This window comes from Agelaius phoeniceus, chromosome 3, assembly GCF_051311805.1.
Source record: "Agelaius phoeniceus isolate bAgePho1 chromosome 3, bAgePho1.hap1, whole genome shotgun sequence".
NCBI classification, from domain to species: Eukaryota; Metazoa; Chordata; class Aves; order Passeriformes; family Icteridae; genus Agelaius; species Agelaius phoeniceus.
In genome coordinates, this window is record NC_135267.1 from 359,741 (window position 1) to 381,291 (window position 21,551).

The following is a 21,551-nucleotide window of genomic DNA, read 5'->3' on the forward strand; positions in this document are numbered from 1 at the left end:
ACCAACCTGCCCGGTGTCACCGTGTCACCAAACTGTCTGGTGTCACTGTGTCACCAAACTGCCCGGTGTCACCGTGTCACCAAACTGTCTGGTGTCACTGTGTCACTGAGCTGCCAGGTGTCACCGTGTAACCGAACTGCCCGGTGTCACCGTGTCACTGAGCTGTGAGGTGTCACCAAACTGCCCGGTGTCACTGAGCTGCCAGGTGTCACCGTGTCACCCAGCTCCATCATGGCCCAGCATTGTCCCCCCTGTGCACAGCAGGATGGGGGTTTAGGGCAGGGCTGGAGGGGGTTCCCAGCTGGTTTGGGTGTGGTTCACTGGGATGGGAGCTGCTGGGACTCCCAGGTGCCGTGTCCTGGGGTGCCGGGGCAGCTCCAGGCCCCCGTGCCCTCAGGTGAGGGCTGTGCTGGGGGTGACAGGCAGGTACCTGCCCGGGGGGGTCCTGCAGTGCCACTGAATCCCCCTCAGGGGGGCTTTCACCCCCTGCTCCTGGGCCAGCTGAGGTAACCCCATTGCTCCCCTTCAGGGCTGTTTGCTGGGCTGGCAGGGCCTGCCGGGGGTCAGGGGGGCTGTGCCCAGCCCTGTGCCCCCTGTGCCCAGCCCTGTGCCCTGGAAGGGGCGGGAGGTCCTGGGGTGTCCATGGAGGAACAGGCTCCAGGCTGGGTCTGGGGCACTGGCACCTCCTTGGAGATTTAGGTGGTTTTGGTGCAGAAAGATCAGATTTGGGGCCAGGCAGAGGGGGGGGGGGGGGGGTCCAGCCCCAGTCTGTGCCCCCACTGCTGTGGGAGCTCATTCATGGTGAGGTTGGGACTGAGCCTTTTGTCCCCAGGTGCTCTTGGCATCTTCAGGTGAGCACCAGTGGCTTTGTCTGTCTGTCTGTCTGTGTGTCTGTGTGTCTGGGCTCTTTAACAGCTCATTGGGGGTTGGTGTGGGACAGGGTCAGTGCTGGTTCTGTTAACGCAGCTCCACTGCTGGTGATGTGTAAAAATGTGTGAGAAAAATCATCAAATCCCAGGGTGGTTTCAGTGAAAAGAGACCTTCAGGACCACCCAGTGCCAGCCCTGCCATGGCAGGGACACCTCCCAGTGTGCCAGGGTGTGCCAGTGTCCAGCCTGGCCTTGGGCACTGCCAGGGATCCAGGCTGGGCACCCTGTGCCAGGGCCTGCCCACCCTGCCAGGGCACAATTCCCCATTCCCAAGATCCCATCCAGCCCTGCCCTCTGGCACTGGGAGCCATTCCCTGGCTCCTGTCCCTGCAGGCCTTGTCCCCAGTCCCTCTGCAGCTCTCCTGGAGCCCCTTCAGGCCCTGCCAGTGGCTCCAGGATCTCCCTGGATCCTTCTCCAGGCTGGACATTCCCAGCTCTGCCAGCCTGGCTCCATGGCAGAGGAGCTCCAGCCCTGGAGCAGCTCCGTGGCCTCCTCTGCACCCACTTTTATCAGCTTCTATTCAGGATCAGTGGGATCCCTGCTCACAGCCAGGCTCTCCTCCTGCCCTGCTCTGGGGCAGCAAATCCCAGCGTGAGCAGAATCTCTGGGGAATTGTTTCTGTGGGATGGGATTCCTGCTGTCAGCAGAAGGGGGAGATCCAGAGCCGTGCCAGGAATTCCTGGAGAGGAGGGAACTGAAGGCCAGGAAGGGCTCAGCCTTTCTGCACTGTCCCTCCACTGTGTCCTCTTGGAAGGTTCCCTGTGCCACCACCCCGGATCATCCCCGGGCCACGACGGCCCTGGCCCCTCTGTGCCCGTGGGGATCAGGGATTCCTGCGGGTTCCTTTGTGAGATTCACCAGCCTGAGGAGGATCATTGTCCTCCTAACCACGGGCAGAAAGAGTTTATAAGGAAAATGGGTGTGAGTCTTCCTACAGCTCCTGGAACCACGGAAAAGCCACGATTCCATCAAATATTCCTGACCACCCCCAGCACTGCCCAGGCCACCCCTGTCCCCTGTCCCCAGGTGCCACAGCCACAGGGCTTTGAAACCCTCCAGGAATGGGCACCCCAAACCTCCCTGGGCAGCTGTGCCAGGGCAGGACAGCCCTGTCCAGGTGGGAATTGTTCCCAATGTCCACCCTGAGCCTGCCCTGGCCCAGCCTGAGGCCATTTCCCCTTGTCCTGTCCCTGTTCCCTGGGAGCAGAGCCCGACCCCCCCTGGCTGTGCCCTCCTGGCAGGGACTTGTGCAGAGCCACAAGGGCCCCCTGAGCCTCCTTTGCTCCAGGCTGAGCCCCTGCCCAGCTCCCTCAGCCCCTGCTGGGGCTCCATTCCCTGCCCAGCTCCCTCAGCCCCTCCTGGGGCTCCATTCCCTGCCCAGCTCCCTCAGCCCCTCCTGGGGCTCCATTCCCTGCCCAGCTCCCTCAGCCCCTCCTGGGGCTCCATTCCCTGCCCAGCTCCCTCAGCCCCTCCTGGGGCTCCATTCCCTGCCCAGCTCCCTCAGCCCCTCCTGGGGCTCTGGACTCTGTGCCCTTCCAGTGCCCTGTGGCTCTCACCTGGGTCCCTGTCACGGCCATTGCAGGGTTAATCCCCCTGCAGGCTCCGGGTGGGCAGAGCAGGGCTGGGGATGCTCAGGCTCCTTTGGGCACAGCAGGATGGGGCGGGGGCAGCTGAGGAAGATTTACTGTTAATTATGGTTAATCCTTTATTGTTTATTGTGGTTAATCCTATATTAGATTGTCCTTTATCCATCGTCCATTAACCCTCACTATCCATGAACGCTCTCCAGAAAGGGAGGTGGGCAATGAGCCACTGAGCAGGGGGAGATCAGCTGGATCTGCTGGGAAGTGAGAGGGCTCCTAATTACCCCGATAATTAGTTGGGTATTGGAACCCTGGATGCTGGGAATTCCAGATTTTCTGTACAGACAGAATCTGAGCCGCAGGAGAGCACTGCATTTGACCTGAGGCCGTGGAGAAGCTTCCAGAATTGATTGAGAGCACTGGGATTGTGGGTGTGGAGTGGGGTAGAAGTGTGTGATGTCACAGGGTGGAAAACTTGGAGTTTGGGGTTTTAGGATATGGTAATAAATATGGGGCAGGATGGAGGTTTTAGGGCAGTGGCTGGTCCTTCTTCACCTTCTCTTCTTCTTCTTTACCTTCTTCTTCTCCTTCTCCTTCCTCACCTCCTTCTCCTTCCTTGCCTTCTTCTTCTCCTTCTTCACCTTTTTCTTCTCCTTCTTCTCCATGGGTTTGGGTGGTGTTTTGTAACTGGACAGAAAAGCCCACCCTGCAGACTTTGAGGGATCAGTTATTGGGTTAAAAGTGAAAATAATTTAGGTGTCGTTTATTAATTGGATAGTTTAGCTTTAAAAGACCTTTTACAAGAGACAGTTGGCCATTTTGTGCCCTGTTACAGAACTCACTGCTGTGAGACTGCAACACAGGTAAGAAATAACAAACACCTGAGTCTGAACATGAACCATCCCCTCGAGTGCCTGCAATCCCGACCTGCACAGAGGCAGGAAGAAGAAGCCAAAGGCCCCAGCTGGGGGTGCCGTGTGCCTGAGGGCAGGAGGAGCCCAGGGCTGTCCCCCTGAGGCTGCCGTGCCTGGGGATTTTGGGGCAGAGCAATCAGTGAAACCCGGACCAGGCCGGGATGTTGGACACGTCACTGACTCCCAGCCCGGGGATCAGCACCCCCTGAGCTCCTGCACCCCCTGGTGCATTTTCACACCACAGCATTATTACAGGCATCAGAGAGAACAGAACTAAGGATGTGATGGGGCAGAAATGATCATCGATTTTAAATCACAAAGGATTCTCGAAAGTCATTTGATACCAGCTGCTGGTTAATGCGCTGGGTGGGACAGCCTCCATCCACCAGGCTGCTCCCAGCTGGGTGCAAGTCCTGGTACAGCCAAGGTGCTTCCTGAACGTGGAAAATGTGTACTTTATGTGGTTGGCTTTTCACAAATATTCAAATTAATATTATATGTGTTATGTTAGAAAGTGATGCTGTATTAATTCTCTTCAGTAGTGTGTTAAATACAGTTTTAGGTTATAACATAATGTTAAAATAGAAACTATGCTATGTAAGATTCTTTTTTTTAAGAGAGGAATGAGGTACTCTCACTGGGATAGCAGCCACAGGACACCTAAATCTTTCTGAGAAAGAGAATTTATTGCTCCCTTATCAGAACAAACTAATTTCTTCCTGCCTTGCTCAGCCCTGAAGATGTTTAAGAGGAAGAAGCTGACACTGCCCAGACAGAATCCTGTGTTTGAATGGAATTTATGCTCATGGATGAGGTGTATGAATATGCGACAGGCTGTTGCTTTTAAGGGTTAATCCTCTGTTAACGTGGGGCCTTTTTCGGGCTTATTTTGCCCAGAAAAGGTACCTGGACCGTCCATAACTCTTCGTTTTTATTGTCTCATATTGTCCTAAATCCCAATTGTCCAAATTATTATTACTCTAATTATATATATATATATAATGTATATAATTTATAAATTTTATGTATATATATAATTATAAATTTTAAAAGCAGGTGATTGGCGTTTTTCGCTCTGAGGATCCTCCCTGTCCCAGAGCCTCACAGAGCCCAGCAGTGACAGCAGTGACAGCAGTGACAGTCCCTGTCCCCGGTGCCTCAGGCTGGTTCCTGGCTCTGACCCCTCTCCAGGCTCAGCTGCCTCGGGCCGGGCTTTCCCCGCTCCTCCCCTCGCCCCTGGGCTCTGCCCAGCCCAGCCCCTGCCCTCCCATCTGAGCAATCGCTGTCCCCAGGGTCCCTGCACGGGCTGGCCCCCAGACAGAGCTCGCTGTGAGCCCTGGGGTGCGGGGGCACCCCCGGATCTCTGAGCCCCTCCTCAGAGAGGAGCCCTGGCCAGGCTGGACCCAGCCTCAGCCTCAGCCTCTCAGGGGTTTGAGTGACTTTGTCCCAGAGCACCAGAGACTGCAAAGCAGCTGCATCTGTAAAAGGAATTATTTTTATTATTTTTATTTTTATTTTTATTTTTATTATTTTTATTTTTATTTTTATTTTTATTTTTATTTTTATTATTTTTATTTTAAAAATTTTTATTTTTAATTTTTATTTTATTTTTATCATTACTATTATGTGTAATTATTATCATGTGTAAGAGGAATTATTTATTGTGACTAATTATTTGACAAAAGATCTTAATCAGAATTATTTACCACACAGTACACAAGCCCAAACTGCTCAGTGGTGTACAGCACAGCATTGTGCACTGTGTCAAAGCAGTTATATTAAAGTGAATGCACTGAAGCAAACAAAAAGAAACATTTATTTTGCAAAAAGAAATATTTATTTATTTATTTAGAGATTGCTGTAACTCACCACACCATGTGGGCAGGTCCCTTTCCCTTAAATAGCCAAGGAATACCCTTGGAGGGTGTCTGCCTCCCATCCCAGCCTCAAAATTAGGAACTTTGGGCAAGTTGGGCAGCCCTTCGTGGGGTTTTTTGGTTTGGTTTGTTTGGGTTTTTTTTGGAACAACTAAATATTCCTTGGCAGAATTGGCTTTCCCCTGTTGTCCACAGCCCACCAGCATTTTGAGTTGCCTCCATCTTCCCCTCATCTCCCTTCTCCTGCTGAGCTCTCCCTGTCCTGCAGCGTCAGGCTCTGTCTGACCTGGCCATTGCTCCGGCCCAGAGCCACTGTCCCCATGGATGTGACAATCCTGCTGTTCCCACAATCACTGTCCCCAGAGCCACTGTCCCCATGGATGTGACATCCCCACAATCACTGTCCCCAGAGCCACTGTCCCCATGGATGTGACATCCCCACAATCAGTGTCCCCAGAGCTCACTGTCCCCATGGATGTGACAATCCCCACAATCAGTGTCCCCAGAGCTCACTGTCCCCATGGATGTGACAATCCTGCTGTTCCCAGAGCTCACTGTCCCCATGGATGTGACAATCCCCACAATCAGTGTCCCCAGAGCTCACTGTCCCTGTCCCTCCAGCACCCCTGGAATGCCCCTGTCCACGCAGGGTGGAGGTGTAAAATCACTTGGTTTAAAATTTTCCAATCGCTTGTTTTAAAATTGTAAAAGTTTAACAGCAATAAAAGGGCTATAAAAATAATAATACAAATTAGAGCAGTAAGAACTTGGACAATCAGAGTTAGGACAATAAAGGACAATAAAAACAAAGAGTTACAGAGTCCGGGTGCTCTGTCTGTCCCAGAGCACACCTCAGCAACAAAGGATTAACCCTTAAAACAACAGCCTGCTGCACATTCCAACATCTCATCCATGGATCAAACTTTCCTTTCAAAGCAGGGATTTTTCTGTTTTGTCAACTTCCTCCCTTCATCTCATAAATCAGTGTTTGGCTCCTCGGAATCTGGAGGGAGCCTGGAAGGATTCTGGCTCTTCCTGATAAGGAGACAATAATTCTTCTCTTTGGGATTTTGGTGTCTTGGTGCTGTTATCTCTGTGCCAGGAATTTCTTGATTATCTCATCCATTCCTTGAGCTAGTTAGTATCTTACATCACAAGGTTTCTATTTTAATATTATGCTGTAGCCTAAACTTATATTTACCACACTACTTAAAAAGGATTAATACAGTACCACAAATTAATACAACAAAACTTTCCAACACAACACGTGTAGTGTTCCTTTTAATATTTGTGAAAAGCCAATCATATAATGTGCACCTTCCTTCCTTCCTTCCTTCCTTCCTTCCTTCCTTCCTTCCTTCCTTCCTTCCTTCCTTCCTTCCTTCCTTCCTTCCTTCCTTCCTTCCTTCCTTCCTTCCTTCCTTCCTTCCTTCCTTCCTTCCTTCCTTCCTTCCTTCCTTCCTTCCTTCCTTCCTTCCTTCCTTCCTTCCTTCCCTTTTCCTTGGATCATCCTCCTGGAGGGAAATGGAACAGTTTCCCCCAGTTTAATATAAATAAAATTACTTCTAAAATTCAGTTTCCTGTGGCTGTGCCAGTGCAGCAAACCAGGCACAGGTGATGGTTTCAGCTATGGACAGAATACAGCAATTCCTCAAAAACAACCACAAGTTCTCCCCATCCTGGAAAAAAGGTGTTTAAATATTATGTGCACATTTGCTGTCCTCTCACCCAATGGAAATTTACCTGTAGGAAAATGCACTTTTAGCAATAGATTTTGGACACACACACACAGAGTGGCCCCCATTACAAACACCACTGCCCGGGAATCCTGTGCAGACACCAAAATAAAGCAAATTTCAGCTGGCATTTGGCCTCTGGGCCCTGCTGCTGGTGCAGGATTTCAGCGGTGCAGCCCCTCAGACAGGGACAAACGGCTGGGGTGCAGCTGGGGCTGCTCTGGACCCCCTGAGCCCCTTTGGGGATCCCAGCGCTCGCAGCAGCCCCAGGGTGAGCAGCTGCCCCCGAGCGTCTGCGCTCCAGCCTCGGTGCCTGGGCACCGCCTGCCTCTGCAGCTGCCAAAGGAGCTCCTGAGTGCCCTGAGGGGTTCCAGAGACTGAACCTGCTCTGTGGTGTCCGTCTGTCTGTCCTGTGTGTCCGTCTGTCTGTCCCTGTGTCCATCTGTCTGTCCTGTGTGTCCGTCTGTCCCTCTGCAGCTGCCAAAGGAGCTCCTGAGTGCCCTGAGGGGTTCCAGAGACTGAACCCAGTCTGTGGTGTCCGTCTGTCTGTCCTGTGTGTCCGTCTGTCTGTCCCTGTGTGTCCGTCTGTCTGTCCTGTGTGCCCATGTGTCCCTCTGCAGCTGCCAAAGGAGCTCCTGAGTGCCCTGAGGGGTTCCAGAGACTGAACCCGCTCTGTGGTGTTCGTCTGTCTGTCCTGTGTGTCCATCTGTCTGTCCTGTGTGTCCGTCTGTCCCTGTGCGTCCATCTGTCTGTCCCTGCGTGCCCATGTGTCCCTGTGTGTCCATCTGTCCCTACGTGTCCATGTGTCCCTGTGTGTCCATGTGTCTGTCCCTGTGTGTCCGTCTGTCTGTCCTGTGTGTCCGTCTGTCCCTGTGTGTCCATCTGTCCCTGTGTGTCTGTCTGTCCCTGTGTGCCCATGTGTCCCTGTGTGTCCATCTGTCTGTCCTGTGTGTCCATCTATCCCTGTGTGTCCATCTATCCCTGTGTGTCCATCTGTCTGTCCCTGTGTGTCCATGTGTCCCTGTGTGTCCATGTGTCCCTGTGTGTCCGTCTGTCTGTGTGTCCATCTGTCTGTCCCTGTGTGTCCGTCTGTCTGTGTGTCCATCTGTCTGTCCTGTGTGTCCATCTGTCTGTCCCTGTGTGTCCCTGTGTCCCTGTGTGTCCCTGTGTCCCTGTGTGTCTGTCTGTCTGTCCTGTGTGTCCATCTGTCTGTCCTGTGTGTCCGTCTGTCCCTGTGTGTCCGTCTGTCTGTCCTGTGTGTCCGTCTGTCTGTCCTGTGTGTCCATCTGTCTGTCCTGTGTGTCCATGTGTCCCTCTGGCGGCTGCCAAAGGAGCTCCTGCAGTGCCCTGAGGAGTTACCAGACATTAAACCCGGTCTGTCTCACACCACAGAGCCCAGGATTTTACACAATTTCTCTCTTCACCTCCTACAACGCTCCAGCAGCTCTGCCATCAACCTTTTCTCTCTCTGTCCCAGGTCAGTGAAGCCTCAATCACCCCCAGTGCTCCCAACTGCACAACCTTGGACAGGAGATCCCCTGGCTGTGCTGGATGTTCTGAAATAGTCCAAAAATCCCTTTTTAACCCCAGCCCCCTCCCAGGGAGCCCCGATGCCTCCATTCCCGGCCAGGCCCCAGACCCCAAACCCTCCCGTGCCCTTCTGGGTGCCCTCAGTCCCCTGTGTTGGGAAAATCAATCCACAAACACCAGAGGTTCATGTCCAAAAAGGAGACAGAGGAGTCCCTTTTTGGCTTTATCCCAATAAAGGGAGAGGCCATGGGGCATCCCCTGGGGTCTCTCCAATTTTTGGAGGATGCAGCCTCCTTTATATCCCAATTTCCCAGCCACATTTCCCTTCTCTCTTTCCCCATTTCTGAGGTGCTTGAGAGGTACAGAATTCCCAAAATGCCTGATACCAGAGATTTTCCCTCTAATGTGTAACCTTCCCTTTTCATTTTTAATTCTTATGGAATTTAGGGGTTTTTCCCCATTGTTTCTTTCATCTTTCAATGTCTAATTTCATTTATCAGCAAACCTAAAATTTATTTGCAAAAGCAAATCTCTTTTTCCATTCATCAATAAGTGGAATCCTTCCCAGTGTTTCTTTTATCTCCCAGCGCTGGTTTTATCCAGCAGCAGACCCAGAGTTTGTTTGTAAAGACAATTCTGCTGTTCCTCTCACCTGCACCCCTCAGGTGAGACCCCAGGTGCCTCAGTTTCCCCCAGGCTGCTCAGCCGTGCATTTGCACCCACAGCAATGCAGGAATTGCAGCAAACGCTGCACCCAGAGGCAGATGGAGGGATTGAAGCAGTCACGGACCCGACGGCTGGAACGGACCCCGCTCCGGGGGTCCCAGCAGCCCCGGCCCCGCTCCGGGGGTCCCAGCAGCCCCGGCCCCGCTCCGGGGGTCCCAGCAGCCCCGGTGGCTCCCGCTCGCTCCGGAGAGCGGCTGAGCTCGGCCGGGGCGGGCGGGGGGCACAGTCCCGGGTCACACCCGGGTCACACCCGGGTCACCGAACGGCTCGGAAGGCTTTGCATGAGTCATGGGGGGAGGCACGGGTCTGTGCCTGTGGGTCCATGGCCGTGCGTCCATCTGTGCCTCTGTGTCCATCTGTCCCTGTGTGTCCCTGTGTCCATCTGTCCCTGTGTGTCCGTGTGTCTGTCTGTCCCTGTGTGTCCCTGTGTGTCCACCTGTCTCTGTGTCCATCTGTCCCTGTGTCTGTCCCTGTGTGTCCGTGTGTCTGTCTGTCCCTGTGTGTCCCTGTGTGTCCACCTGTCCCTGTGTGTCCATCTGTCCCTGTGTCTGTCCCTGTGTGTCCATCTGTCCCTGTCGCTGTCCCCGTGCCCCGGTCCCGCCGAGCGCGCGCCCCGCCCCGTGGGGGCGTGGCCAGGGCGGACCCGCATGGCCACGCCCCCCGAGGGCCCGGCGGGGCGGCGGGCGCTGATTGGAGGCGGCACGAGGGGGCGGGGCCAGGGCTTTGCCCGTTCCCGGCGCGGTTCCGTCCCTGTCCCCGTCCCTGTCCCGGCCCCTATCCCGGTCCCGTCCTGTCCCGGTCCCTGTCCCGGCCCCGGTCCCGCCCGGTAGCGGCCCGGGATGGCGGCAGCGGCGGGCGGCGCGGCGGGGGAGCGGCGGATCATGTGCGTGGGGCTGGTGTGCCTGGACATCATCAGCGTGGTGGAGGCTTTCCCGGCCGAGGACTCCGACACCAGGTACCGGCAGCGGGGGGCTCCGGTGTGCCCGAACCTGCCCACCGCAGCCTCTCGTCCGGTACCGGCAGCGGGGGCTCCGGTGTCCCCGCACGGGCCCTGTGCCCACCGCAGCTCCCGCCCCGCAGGTGCCTCTCTCAGCGCTGGCAGCGCGGCGGGAACGCCTCCAACTCCTGCACGGTGCTGGCGCTGCTGGGAGCCCCCTGCGCCTTCATGGGCTCGCTGGCGCCCGGGCCCGCCGCTGAGTAAGTGCGGTGCGGGACGGTGCGGGAACTGCCCACCCGCCAGGGCACCGGACCGACCCGCCCCGCCGCTTCACGGGCCCTCGGCGCGGTTCCCGGCCGCCCGCCCGCGGTTCCCGGCTGCCCGCCCGCCTCCGCCGCTCCGGTGGCGGCCCCCAGCCCGCTCTCTGTCCCCTCTCAGCTTCATCGCGGCCGATTTCCAGCGCCGGGGCGTGGACACGGCGCACGTGGCCTGGCAGCCCCGCGGAGAGGTGCCCTGCGCCTGCTGCCTCGTCAACGCCGCCAGCGGCTCCCGCACCATCGTCCTGCACGACACGTAAGGGCCCGGGCCCGGGGCAGCGCTGGGCTCTGCCAGCTCTGGGCGCTGCCAGCTCTGCCCCGAGGGTCCCTCCGCTGCCTGCCGGGGGCTACCGAGTGCCGGATGGGGCGAGTGGCGGTGCCCCCGCAGCCCTGTCACAGCCGGTGTCCCTGCAGCCACTGTCACCTCCAGTGTCCCCGCAGCCACTGCCACCGCCGGTGTCCCCGCAGCTCTGTCACCGCCGGTGCCACTGCCGGGACCGGAGCTGGTATCTCCACACGGAGGTGGGGACTGGCGATGATATCTCCACGCTCCGGAGTGCGGGACAGCCGGCACGGCCCCGTGGGGATAACCCGGCTCCCTCAGCCGTGCCAAAGGGGGTCAGGGACTGTTGGGCACGGCTGACCCCAGGTCCCAGCGCGGCCACCGCTGCGCTGCCCTTGGAGTCCAGCTCACGGTGCCATCATTAATGATTCACCCGGCAGTGCCTCCTCGGGACCTCTGTCCCGGTGGCGCGGGGCCCTCCGCGGCCCCCAGGGCTGCCCTTCGCCCCGGCACGGGCCAGGCGGAGGGTCCCAATGTCCCCCTGGCCTCCGTCCCACAGGAACCTGCCCGACGTGACAGCCCGCGACTTCGAGCGGGTGGACCTCTCCCAGTACAGGTGGATCCACTTCGAGGTGAGCCCGAGGCTCGGGGGGTTCTGGGGGACCGAGGAAAATCCCTCGGGCTGCGCGTGAGCCCGGGACCGGAGGGGATCCCTCGGTCTGGGGAACATCCCCAGTGAGGGAGCATCCCCGGGACCGAGGGGCCTCCCGGGACCGGCGATCCCCCGGTGATGCCGGAGCCGTGTCCGCAGGCCCGGAACGCGGCGGAGCAGGGCGCGATGCTGGAGCGGCTGGAGCGGCACAACCGGGCGGCGGCGCCGGAGCGGCGGGTCCGGATCTCGGTGGAGCTGGAGAAGCCGCGGGAGGAGCTGCTGCCGCTGATGGGGCGGGGACAAGTGGTGCGGGGCCGGGGCGATGGGCAGGATCGCCTGTCCCCATTCCCTGTCCCGATTCCCTGTCCCGATCACCTGTCCTGATCCCCTGTCCCGATCACCTGTCCCGGTCCCCTTGTCCCCATCCCCTGTCTCGATTCCCTGTCCCGATCCCCTGTCCCGATCCCCTTGTCCCCATCCCCTGTCCCCATCCCCTGTCCCGATCACCTGTCCCCATCACCTGTCCTGATCGCCTGTCCCGATTCCCTGTCCCGGGCGAGGCCAAAGGCGTGGCGGGGCCGAGGTCGGGACAGGAGCGGTCAGATCTGCGGGGGTTGGGGGTCCTGGTCCGGGGGAGTCGGCTCGGGGGGTGCGGGGGTGGGGGGTTTGGATGGAGGGGTCTGGGGGCTCAGGCGGGCTCTGGGGGCTCGGGCGGGCTCTGGGGGCCCAGGAGGGCTCTGGGGGCCCAGGAGGGCTCTGGGAGCTCAGACGGGCTCTGGGGGCTCAGGGGGCTCGGGCGGGCTCTGGGGGCTCAGGAGGGCTCTGGGGGCCCAGGAGGGCTCTGGGGGCTCAGGGGGCTCGGGCGGGCTCTGGGGGCTCAGGCGGGCTCTGGGGGCTCAGACGAGCTCTGGGGGCCCAGGAGGGCTCTGGGGGCTCAGGCGGGCTCTGGGGGCTCAGGCGGGCTCTGGGGGCCCAGGAGGGCTCTGGGGGCTCGGGCAGGCTCTGGGGGCTCAGGAGGGCTCTGGGGGCTCAGGAGGGCTCTGGGGGCTCAGGAGGGCTCTGGGGGCTCAGACGGGCTCTGGGGACGCCGCCAGGGCACAGATCTCACCGCACCGGGCTGGGGGTACCGGGGGCTGCCCCGCCCCAGCCCCTCTCCCACAGGTGTTCATCAGCAAGGACCTGGCCCGGCACTTCGGGTACCAATCGGCCCCCGAGGCGCTGCGGGGGCTGCGGGGGCGCATCCAGCCAGGGTAGGGGTGTACCCGAGAGGGGCCGGGGGGGGCACACGGTGCCTCACACTCCCCTCACACTCACACCTCACACTCCCCCAGGGCCACGCTGATCTGCGCCTGGGCTGAGGAGGGCGCTGATGCCTTGGGGCCCGACGGGCAGCTGGTGCACTCGGATGCCTTCCCCCCAGAGACCCTCGTGGACACGCTGGGGGCTGGGGACACCTTCAACGCTGCTGTCATCTTTGCCCTCGCAGAAGGTGGGCACAAACGTGGCACGGCCACGGCACGGCCACGGTTCAGTTTGGCACGGCCACAGCTCATCCTGGGCCCCATCCCCAGGGAGGAGCCTGCAGGATGCCCTCACCTTCGGCTGCCAGATCGCAGGCAGGAAATGCGGGATCCAGGGCTTCGATGGCATCGTCTGAGCGTGTGCCTGGAGACCCCTGCAGGGCCCAGGCACGGCACTGCACCCAGCAACGCCTCCACATCTCCACTGCACCCACCCAGCAACGTCTGCACATCTGCACTGCACCCAGAACCCCCCAATAAAACCCCATGTGCACCACTGCTGCCTCCTGTGTCCCCTGGCTGGGGTCCCATTGCCCTGGGATGCACTGACCACAGCCAAGGTCACCAGAGTGCCTCTATTTCTCCATCCAATGCGTTACAGAGGAGACCACACGGCCCCAGCAGCCTGGCCAGGGTCACCCCCTGCCCCTCTGTGCCCTGAGCAGGGCAGGGAACAGCTGGGGCATTGCATCCCACAGCCCCCCTGCCTACCCCTCCCCATGGTCCCTCCAGGCTGGGGCTGCCTGCTCCTCAGGGCCTTCAGCCTCAGGGGCTTCCTCTTCCTCTGTGGCATCACTACTGGGGGCTTTGGCCCCAGGGACAACTCCTGCCTCCAAGGCCTCAGCATTGGGAGATTCCACCTGAAGAGATTCCATGCTTGGGGCTCCAGCCTCAGGGGCTCCATTCTGGGGGTCTCCATCCTCAGGGGCTCCATCCTGGGGCTCTCCATCCTCAGGGGCTCCAGTCTGGGGCTCTCCAGCCTCAGGAGCTGCCTGTTCTGGGCTTTTCAACCCCAGGTCCTGCCTTGGCATCTCCGTGTCCCCACCAGGCACAGCCCCAAGCGCTGCCTGCTGCTCTAGTGGGGGCTGTCCTGGGGGACCCTTGTCCTGACCAGGCAAGGGCAGCTCGGGGGGCTCCAGCAGCTCGGAGGGGTCCAGCAGCCCATCCCCATTCAGGTCCTGCCTTGCCAGGGCCTGGTCCACCAGTGCAGCCACCTGCAGGGATGGGGATCAGGACGAGGGCTCGGCCCAGGGGCTCAGGGGGGCGTGAGGAGCCATCCCTGTGGGACCCACCATGTCAGGCTCTGGCTGCCCCCCAGCCTGTGCCAGCACCGTGCCCAGTAACTGCAGCAGCTCCAGCCCGTCCAGGCGCCTGCTCTGGTCGTGGTCGTGGAGCACAAAGAGGTAGAGCAGGGCTGTGGGGCATGGGGGGCTGTGGGGCCGGGGTCCCTGGCCCCAGCAGCCCCTCAGGCCCCCACCACGCCCCCATGGCCTTACCCTGCTCCCGTGTCATGGCCTGCACGTCCTGCTCCAGGGGCCCCAGGCTCTGCACAGCGCTCCTCAGCAGCCTGGGGGGAGCAGGGCTGGGCTGGGAAGCACTGCAGGGCAGGCTGGGCACTGTGCAGCCCCCCAGCACTGTGCCCCCAGCCCCACGCTCAGCCCTGGGCATGGTGGGGGTCCCCAGGGCAGCAGGCACTCACAGCAGGGCAGGCACTCACAGCAGGGCAGGCGGCTCCGGGCTCAGCGGGTCGGGATGGGGATCCACGACTGTGGCCACGGGGAGCTCAGGCCTGGCCAGGAGACAGGGGCTCGGTTACCTGTGCCCCTGGGGCTGCCCAGCCCGGCCTGACACCCCCCACCCACGGCCCCTGCAGATCCAGGGGTCCCAGCCCTCGCTGTGCTTGCCCCTCCCATGGCCACCTTGAACTCCCCCTGCACCTGTGCCCCTGCAGCCACACAAACACCACAGCTCTGCCTTCCTGTCCCCCCACAGCTCTGCCTTCCTTTGGCTGTGCCCCACAGCTCTGCCTTCCTTTGGCTGTGCCCCACAGCTCTGCCTTCCCCTGTGCCCCCACAGCTCTGCCTTCCTGTACTACCTGTGTCCCCCCATAGCTCTGCCTTCTCTTGTGCCTCACAGCTCTGCCTTCCCCTGTGCCCCCACAGCTCTGCCTCCCCTTGGCTGTCCCCCCACAGCTCTGCCTTCCTTTGGCTGTGCCCCCACAGCTCTGCCTTCCCTTGGCTGTGCCCCACAGCTCTGCCTTCCCCTGTGCCCCCACAGCTCTGCCTTCCTGTACTACCTGTGTCCCTCCACAGCTCTGCCTCCCCCTGTGCCCCACAGCTCTGCCTTCCCCTGTGCCCCCACATCTCTGCCTTCCCTTGGCTGTGTCCCCGTACCTGTTGGTGCCCGCCCTGGGGGCAGCCCATGCCGCTGGCCCCAGCAGCACCAGGAGCAGCAGCAGCAGCATCACTGGCGCGTTCCTCATCCCGCGACCCCGGCCTGCGGCGGGACGAGAACAGCGGGCTCGGGCTGGCCCTGCCGGGGCTCGGTGGGAGGGCCCGTGGGAGCCCGGTGCTGGGAGAGGGGCGGGAGCTGCTCCGGTTCCCGCACGGCGGCGGGGACGCGCCCGCGCTCAGCCCGCACACGCCCAGCCCGGTACCGCCGGTGCCCCCCGGTACGCGCTCAGCCCGCACACGCCCCGCCCGGTACCGCCGGTGCCCACCCCGGTATGCACTCAGCCCGCACACGCCCCGCCCGGTACCGCCGGTGCCCACCCCGGTACGCGCTCAGCCCGCACACGCCCAGCCCGGTACCGCCGGTGCCCCCCGGCACCCACTCACCCAGCCCCGTTCGCGTGTCGGTGCCACCCGCCCCGCCCCGGGGCCACGTAGCCGACACGTCCCGGCCCTGCCACCGCGGCCGGGAGCGGCCCCGCCCGGCCCGGCCCTTCCCGCGGGGAGCCGGGATTCAGCCGCACGCAGGTGCCCCGGGGCAGCGCCGGGGGAACCGGCACCCGGCCCCTCCAAACGGGCCCGGAATCGGTGGTCACAGCAGGGATGGGGCCACGTCGGTGGGTGAGACCCCCCAAAGACCCCCACGGTCCCGGGCAGAGCCGGGCCAGCCCAGCGGCACCGAGCCCCGGGCCCTGCAGCAGCACCGGGTCGGGCCGTGCCGGTACACACAGCCCCGGGGCCCCGGTGCCACACCGGGGACACACCCATCCCGGAGCCGGGGCCCCGGGCAGCCAGACCCCGTGCCGCACCGGCCCCGGGGCACACCCTGCCCGCAGCACGATGCCCTCAGCCCCAGGCGCGCTCCCCCAGCACACGTGGACAGCACTGCCTTCATGCTCCAGTTTAATGGCAGCAGCAGGGCAGGGGCCAGCAGGGCAGGGGCCAGCAGGACCCTCCTCTCCCGGGCTAGGAGAGGGCCCTGTCCCGGGCCGGCCCTGCTCTGCTGCCAGCACGGTCCCACAGGGACGGCGCCCTGCGTGCCTCCCTGGACCCGCGTCTGCTCCCCGAGCGCCAGCGGGGACAGCGGGGCCAGGGCTGGTCCCTCGTGTCCTTCACAGTCTGTGTGGGATGGGGGGAGGCTGGGGGGTCCCTCCGGGGGCCAGGGGGCTACAGGAAGCCCGGGAAGGCGAGCTGCAGCAGCAGGATGGTGGCCACGATGAGCCCGGCACAGAGCAGCAGCAGCAGCCAGACAGGGAGGGAGCCTGTGGGACAGGGAGGGGTCAGAGCCGGCTGCAGCACAGGCCCCTGCACGGGAGGAGCAGAGCAGCCCAGGGGCAGCCCCGGACGTACGGCGGGAGGGCAGCAGGTGCAGCTTGCAGCGACTGTCCACGGCCACGCTGAGCAGGGCGGCCTCGTGGCCCCCGAGCAGCTCCCGCCCGGGCCGGCTCTCGGGGACAAAGGCCACGTCTGTCACCACGATGCCGTGGGCCTCCTTCACGTAGTACAGCCTCTGGGGGCACACGGGGGGTGAGGGGCTGGGGGGGCCGGGGGCTGCCCCCAGCCCTGCCCCACTCACCTGCAGCGAGAAGGCAATGTGGATGGCCACGGAGCCCGTCACCGTGCCCAGCCCCAGGAACGTGCCCGAGTCACTGTGGGGGCACGGCAGTGAGCAGGGGCTGCCACGGCCCCCACCCCGTGCCCACTGGCCCTGGGCTACCTGATGGAGAGGCAGGAGACCACCTCGGAGCCGCAGGGCCGCGTCAGCAGCGGCAGGAAGCTCTTCCCATCCCACTTGGTCAGGTAGCAGGGCGGGGGGCGGCGCTCCCGCTTGTGGGGCACCTGCACCGTGTAGAGCCGCAGAGCCCCGGCACTGCCCTCCACGGCCCCAAACCTGCCACAGGCACAGGGGCACGGGGGGAATGTGGGGCACGGGGGGTGCAGCCCCTCACCACCACCACCACTGTCCCAGTCCAAACCTGGCCCCAGCCCCCTCCCTGTACAGCTGCCAGCAGAGCCCAGGGGACCCCTTCCCACAGACCCAGCAGCAACAGTGACAGGGCAGGGCAGCAGGCAGGGGTGGCCCATTCACAGCCCCATGGCCCCTCCCCAACCCCTGCCCCATGACCCAGCCCCTATGACCATGCCCCAGGCCCACAGCCTAGCCCCAACGCCCCTCCCTGTGCCCCTGCCCAGCCCCAACGCCCCTCCCTGTGCCCCTGCCCAGTAACCAGCACCCCTTCCCTCTGATCTGAGCCTGGCTCTATCTGAGCTGCCCTGCCCCATGCCCCTGGCCCTGTCCCCTTGCCCAGTGCCATCCCCAGCCCTGTCCCCAGCCCCAACACCCCTCCCTGTGCCCCTGCCCTGTCCCAGTGCCCAACCCCAGCCCTCTGAGCTGCCCCCAGCTCTACCTGCAGCTGCCCAGCCCCATCCCCAGCCCTGTCCCCAGCCCCAATGCCCCTGCTCTGTCCCCTTGCCCTGTCCCAATCCCAGTGCCCCAGGCCTCTGATCTGCCCCTGGCTCTATCTGAGCTGCCCTGCCCCATTCCCAGCCCCATGCCCCTGGCCCTGTTCCCCTGCCCAGCGCCATCCCCAGCCCTGTCCCCAGCTCCAACACCCCTCCCTGTCCCCCTGCCCAGTCCCAGTGCCCAGTCCCAGCTCTCTCTGAGCTGCCCAGCTCCATCCCCAGCCCTCACCGGCAGGCCTGGTAGCGATAGGCCTTGTCGGGGATGCCAGGCAGGTTCTCGTGCCAGCGCAGCCCTGTCACCAGCTGGTCCTGCTGCCACACGCAGCACTGGAAGTCCCTCCCGGCTGTCACCACCTGCTGCACACAGCACAGGGGTCTGAGGCCCCTCTCCTGCAGGGCCAGGGAACCGGGGAGCCCCTGACACCCACCTTGTTGTCAGGGCCCAGTGCGATGTCCTCAATTTCCCCATCGTGGGCTCTGAACTCCAGCGTCTTCTTCATGCTGGGAAACTGCAGAGGCAGAGCTGCTGTGGGTGCTGGGCAGGGCCAGGCCCTGCCGTGGTACCAGGCAGGTGTGGGGAGCAGTGTTAGGTGACCACAGGTGCTGCCAATCCAGCTATCCCTGCCCAAGGCCTGCTGCCATCAGCGTGACAACGGCAGCCACTGCTCCTCTGGGTCCAGCTCCCCCTGCCCAGCCTGGTCCCTGTGCCCACCCCGGCTCCCCCATGCCTGCCCTCCAACCCACTGTGCCCACATCATTCCCCCACATCATTCTCCCACATCCCCCCACCTTCCTATGTACCCCCGGCTCCCTGTGCCCACCCTGGCTCCCCATGCCTGCCCTTCAAACCACTGTGCCCACATCCATTCCCCCATGCCCCTTGACTCCCCCATGTCCCCCCAGCTCCCTGTGCCCACCCTGGCTCCCCATGCCTGCCCTTCAAACCCACTGTGCCCACAACCATTCCCCCACATCCCCCCAGCTCCCTGTGCCCACCCCAGCTCCCCATGCCTGCCCTTCAACCCACTGTGCCCACATCCATTCCCCCCCGTCTCCCCAGATCCCCATGCCCACCCTGGCTCACCAGGCTCCCCTCCGCCCTCCCATGTCCCCAGCCCTGCTGCCCAGCCCGTGTCCCCAGCCCTGCCGTGCCCCCAGCCCCGCCGTGTCCCCATCCCGTGTCCCGGCAGGCCGTGCCCACCTCCCAGAGGCGCAGGAAGCCGTCGGCGCCGCCGGTGGCGAGCAGGGCTCCGTCGGCGCTGAAGCGCACGGCCTTCTGCAGGGCGTCGGGGCTGAAGTCGGTGCGCACCCGCTGCAGGCTCTCCACCCTCACCTCGCGGGCCCGGCCCTGCGCGCCGCCCTGGGCCCCGCCGCCGCTGCCTCCCCGCCGCCGCCGCGGGCCCTTGTCCCCGCTGCCTGCGGGGGACGCGGCTGGCACCGGGCTGCCCCTCCCCAGGGCGCCCTGCAGCCCCACGGCTCCCCACAGCCTGCCCCACAGCACCCACAGCTCCCCATTCCCTGCCCCACAGCTCCCCATTCCCTGCCCCACAGCCCCACGGCTCCCCATTCCCTGCCCCACAGCTCCCCATTCTCTGCCCCACAGCCCCACGGCTCCCCATTCCCTGCCCCACAGCTCCCCATTCTCTGCCCCACAGCTCCCCATTCCCTGCCCCACAGCTCCCCATTCTCTGCCCCACAGCCCCACAGCTCCCCACTCCCTGCCCCACAGCTCCCCATTCTCTGCCCCACAGCCCCACGGCTCCCCATTCCCTGCCCCACAGCCCCACAGCTCCCCACTCCCTGCCCCACAGCTCCCCATTCTCTGCCCCACGGCTCCCCATTCCCTGCCCCACAGCCCCACGGCTCCCCATTCCCTGCCCCACAGCTCCCCATTCTCTGCCCCACAGCCCCACGGCTCCCCACAGCCTGCCCCACAGCTCCCCACAGCCCCACAGCTCCCCATTCTCTGCCCCACAGCACCCACAGCTCCCCATTCTCTGCCCCACAGCTCCCCATTCCCTGCCCCACAGCTCCCCATTCCCTGCCCCACAGCCCCCACAGCTCCCCACACTCTGCCCTGCAGCACCCACGGCTCCCCATTCCCTGCCCCACAGCACCCACAGCTCCCCATTCCCTGCCCCACCGCCCCACAGCTCCCCATGGTGTGCCCCATACCCCCACAGCTCCCCATGGCGTGCCCCATACCCCCACAGCACCCCACAGCCTGCCCCCACAGCCCCATGGCACCCCAGGCAGGCACTTGGGGGGTTCCAGGGCAGCATGCAAACCCCAAATCTCCACATGGCACCCCGGGCAGGCACAGGGGGCAGGTCCATGGCAGTGATGGAGGGGTTCAGGGCAATGCCCATCCCCAAGCAACCCCACAGACCCCGAGTTGCCCTCCACTCCCTGCCCTCCAGCACCCAGGGCAGGCACAGGGAAGATCCAGGGTGGGCATGGGAGGTCCACAGCTGTACCCCAGCCCTAAAGCACCCCACAGCCCCCCACACTCTGGCCATAGCATCCAGGGATGGGGGGGCACAAGGGAGCCCCAGGGCAGTGCTCCATCCCCAAAGCTCACCATGGTACCCAGGGCAAGCACAGACAAGAAGGTTCAGAACAGGCAGGCAAGGGTTCAAGGCAGTGCCCCATCCCCAAGCCACCCCACAGACCCCACATCCTGCACCACGGCACCCAAGGCAGGCAAGGGGAAGGGATTCAGGGCCGGCACAGGGGAGATCCAGGGTGGGCACGAGGCTGTTCACAGAATGCCTTATCCCCACAACGCCCTTCGTCCCTCCCCACAGCATCCAGGGCAGGCAGGAGGGGAATTCAGGGCCATCCCCACGGCACAGCACAGCCCCGGCACAAGTGCCTCACACAAAGTCGTGTCTCACCGTCCTTCCCGGCCGCGCCCGGAGCCTCGGGCTCCTGCAGGCTGAAGCGCAGGATGTGGCAGCTGTTGTCCTGCCCGGCGGCAATGACGTCCCCGGCCAGCGCCATGGTCATGGTGGCGCGGGTTTCGGTGTCGTGGCAGTGCAGCAGCGAGGCGCTGAGCTGCCCGCCGATCTGCTCCAGCTGCAGGAAGTGCTGCGGGGCGGGCGGAGGCGGCAGGCGCGGTCACGGCCCGGCCGCGGGGGCTCCCCGGGCCACCTGCGCCGCTGCACCGTACAGCGGCAGACCGCAAACCCCGCAGGCCCCGCCGTGTCAGACCCGCCCCAAACACCCAAACCCCTCCGCCCCGCACATCCGCACCCCTCAAAAGCCCCCATGTCAGACCCCCCGGCACACCCGGGCCCCTCCGCCCCGCACACCCCGCACACCGCAAATCCCTCAGGCCCCGCTGTGTCAGATCCCCCCACGCACCCGGGCCCCTCCGCACCACACCCCGCAGAGCCCGAACCCTCCAGGCCCTGCCGTGTCACAGCGGCCCCCGAGCCCCTCCACACCCCGCAGCCCGCAAACCCCCCAGGCCCCGCCGTGTCGGATCCCCCGGCACACCCGGGCCCCTCTGACCCCTCAGGGCCCCGCGCCCCCGTCCCCCCAGCCCGGTCCCGCTCCCCGCACCACGCCATTGCGGATGCCGGTCTTGGCGGCGCCACCGCCGCCGGCGGTGATGGCGAGCGGCCGCCGCGGGTGCAGGCGCACGGTGTAGAGCGGGAACGGCGCCCGGTACAGCTCGGCGGGACGCCGGGGCGCCATGGCACGGACGTGGCGTCAGAGCGCCGTGACGTCACGCACCGGTACCCGCCGGGGGTGTGGCTAACGGGACGAGGGGCGTGGCCACGAGGTCACTCGGGGCGTGGACAGCGGGGACAGCCCGGTGCTGGGGGGACAAGGACCGGGAGATCC

General features: G+C 63.1%; 3 protein-coding genes across 4 annotated transcripts; 1 reads left to right on the plus strand and 2 right to left on the minus strand.

Annotated features, from left to right (window-relative positions):
* Positions 1-10,011: 10,011 nt before the first annotated feature.
* Positions 10,012-13,282, plus strand: KHK (ketohexokinase). The gene is made up of 8 exons (XM_054653011.2): positions 10,012-10,251; positions 10,377-10,493; positions 10,672-10,806; positions 11,393-11,465; positions 11,645-11,791; positions 12,647-12,735; positions 12,817-12,974; positions 13,057-13,282. Exons 1-8 carry the CDS (start codon positions 10,136-10,138, stop codon positions 13,140-13,142), a joined length of 921 nt encoding a protein of 306 aa, XP_054508986.1. The 5' UTR covers positions 10,012-10,135; the 3' UTR covers positions 13,143-13,282.
* An 83-nt stretch (positions 13,283-13,365) lies between these two features.
* Positions 13,366-15,993, minus strand: CGREF1 (cell growth regulator with EF-hand domain 1). The gene is made up of 5 exons (XM_054653015.2): positions 15,180-15,993; positions 14,504-14,575; positions 14,283-14,353; positions 14,079-14,200; positions 13,366-14,000 (listed from the first exon to the last, which is right to left on the minus strand). Exons 1-5 carry the CDS (start codon positions 15,266-15,268, stop codon positions 13,494-13,496), a joined length of 861 nt encoding a protein of 286 aa, XP_054508990.2. The 5' UTR covers positions 15,269-15,993; the 3' UTR covers positions 13,366-13,493.
* Positions 15,994-16,122: 129 nt separating this feature from the next.
* On the minus strand, positions 16,123-21,452 carry PREB (prolactin regulatory element binding). 2 transcript variants are annotated; one of them, XM_054652964.2, is made up of 9 exons: positions 21,267-21,452; positions 20,597-20,789; positions 18,901-19,115; positions 18,128-18,208; positions 17,929-18,053; positions 16,954-17,127; positions 16,813-16,885; positions 16,587-16,746; positions 16,123-16,498 (listed from the first exon to the last, which is right to left on the minus strand). In XM_054652964.2, the coding sequence occupies exons 1-9, from the start codon at positions 21,399-21,401 to the stop codon at positions 16,404-16,406; spliced, it is 1,251 nt and encodes a 416-aa protein (XP_054508939.1). In that variant the 5' UTR covers positions 21,402-21,452; the 3' UTR covers positions 16,123-16,403. The 2 variants fall into 2 exon arrangements, with proteins under 2 accessions (XP_054508939.1, XP_054508938.1); XM_054652963.2 differs by having other exon boundaries at positions 17,929-18,056.
* Between the last annotated feature and the right edge of the window lie 99 nt (positions 21,453-21,551).

What these genes read in the sequence shown, in the direction of transcription:
- KHK (XM_054653011.2), top strand. Translation starts at nt 10,136, where the DNA reads ATGGCGGCAGCGGCGGGCGGCGCGGCGGGGGAGCGGCGGATCATGTGC. An exon ending in TGATGGGGCGGGGACAAGTG is followed by an intron (nt 11,792 to 12,646) that starts GTGCGGGGCCGG and finishes CCTCTCCCACAG; the next exon opens with GTGTTCATCAGCAAGGACCT. An exon ending in CATCTTTGCCCTCGCAGAAG is followed by an intron (nt 12,975 to 13,056) that starts GTGGGCACAAAC and finishes CCCCATCCCCAG; the next exon opens with GGAGGAGCCTGCAGGATGCC.
- CGREF1 (XM_054653015.2), bottom strand. Translation starts at nt 15,268, where the DNA reads ATGAGGAACGCGCCAGTGATGCTGCTGCTGCTGCTCCTGGTGCTGCTG. An exon ending in CCGGAGCCGCCTGCCCTGCT is followed by an intron (nt 14,354 to 14,503) that starts GTGAGTGCCTGC and finishes TGCTCCCCCCAG; the next exon opens with GCTGCTGAGGAGCGCTGTGC. An exon ending in GGCAGCCAGAGCCTGACATG is followed by an intron (nt 14,001 to 14,078) that starts GTGGGTCCCACA and finishes CCATCCCTGCAG; the next exon opens with GTGGCTGCACTGGTGGACCA.
- PREB (XM_054652963.2), bottom strand. Translation starts at nt 21,401, where the DNA reads ATGGCGCCCCGGCGTCCCGCCGAGCTGTACCGGGCGCCGTTCCCGCTC. An exon ending in CCGGCATCCGCAATGGCGTG is followed by an intron (nt 20,790 to 21,266) that starts GTGCGGGGAGCG and finishes CCCGCCCCGCAG; the next exon opens with CACTTCCTGCAGCTGGAGCA. An exon ending in ACATTGCCTTCTCGCTGCAG is followed by an intron (nt 16,747 to 16,812) that starts GTGAGTGGGGCA and finishes GTGTGCCCCCAG; the next exon opens with AGGCTGTACTACGTGAAGGA.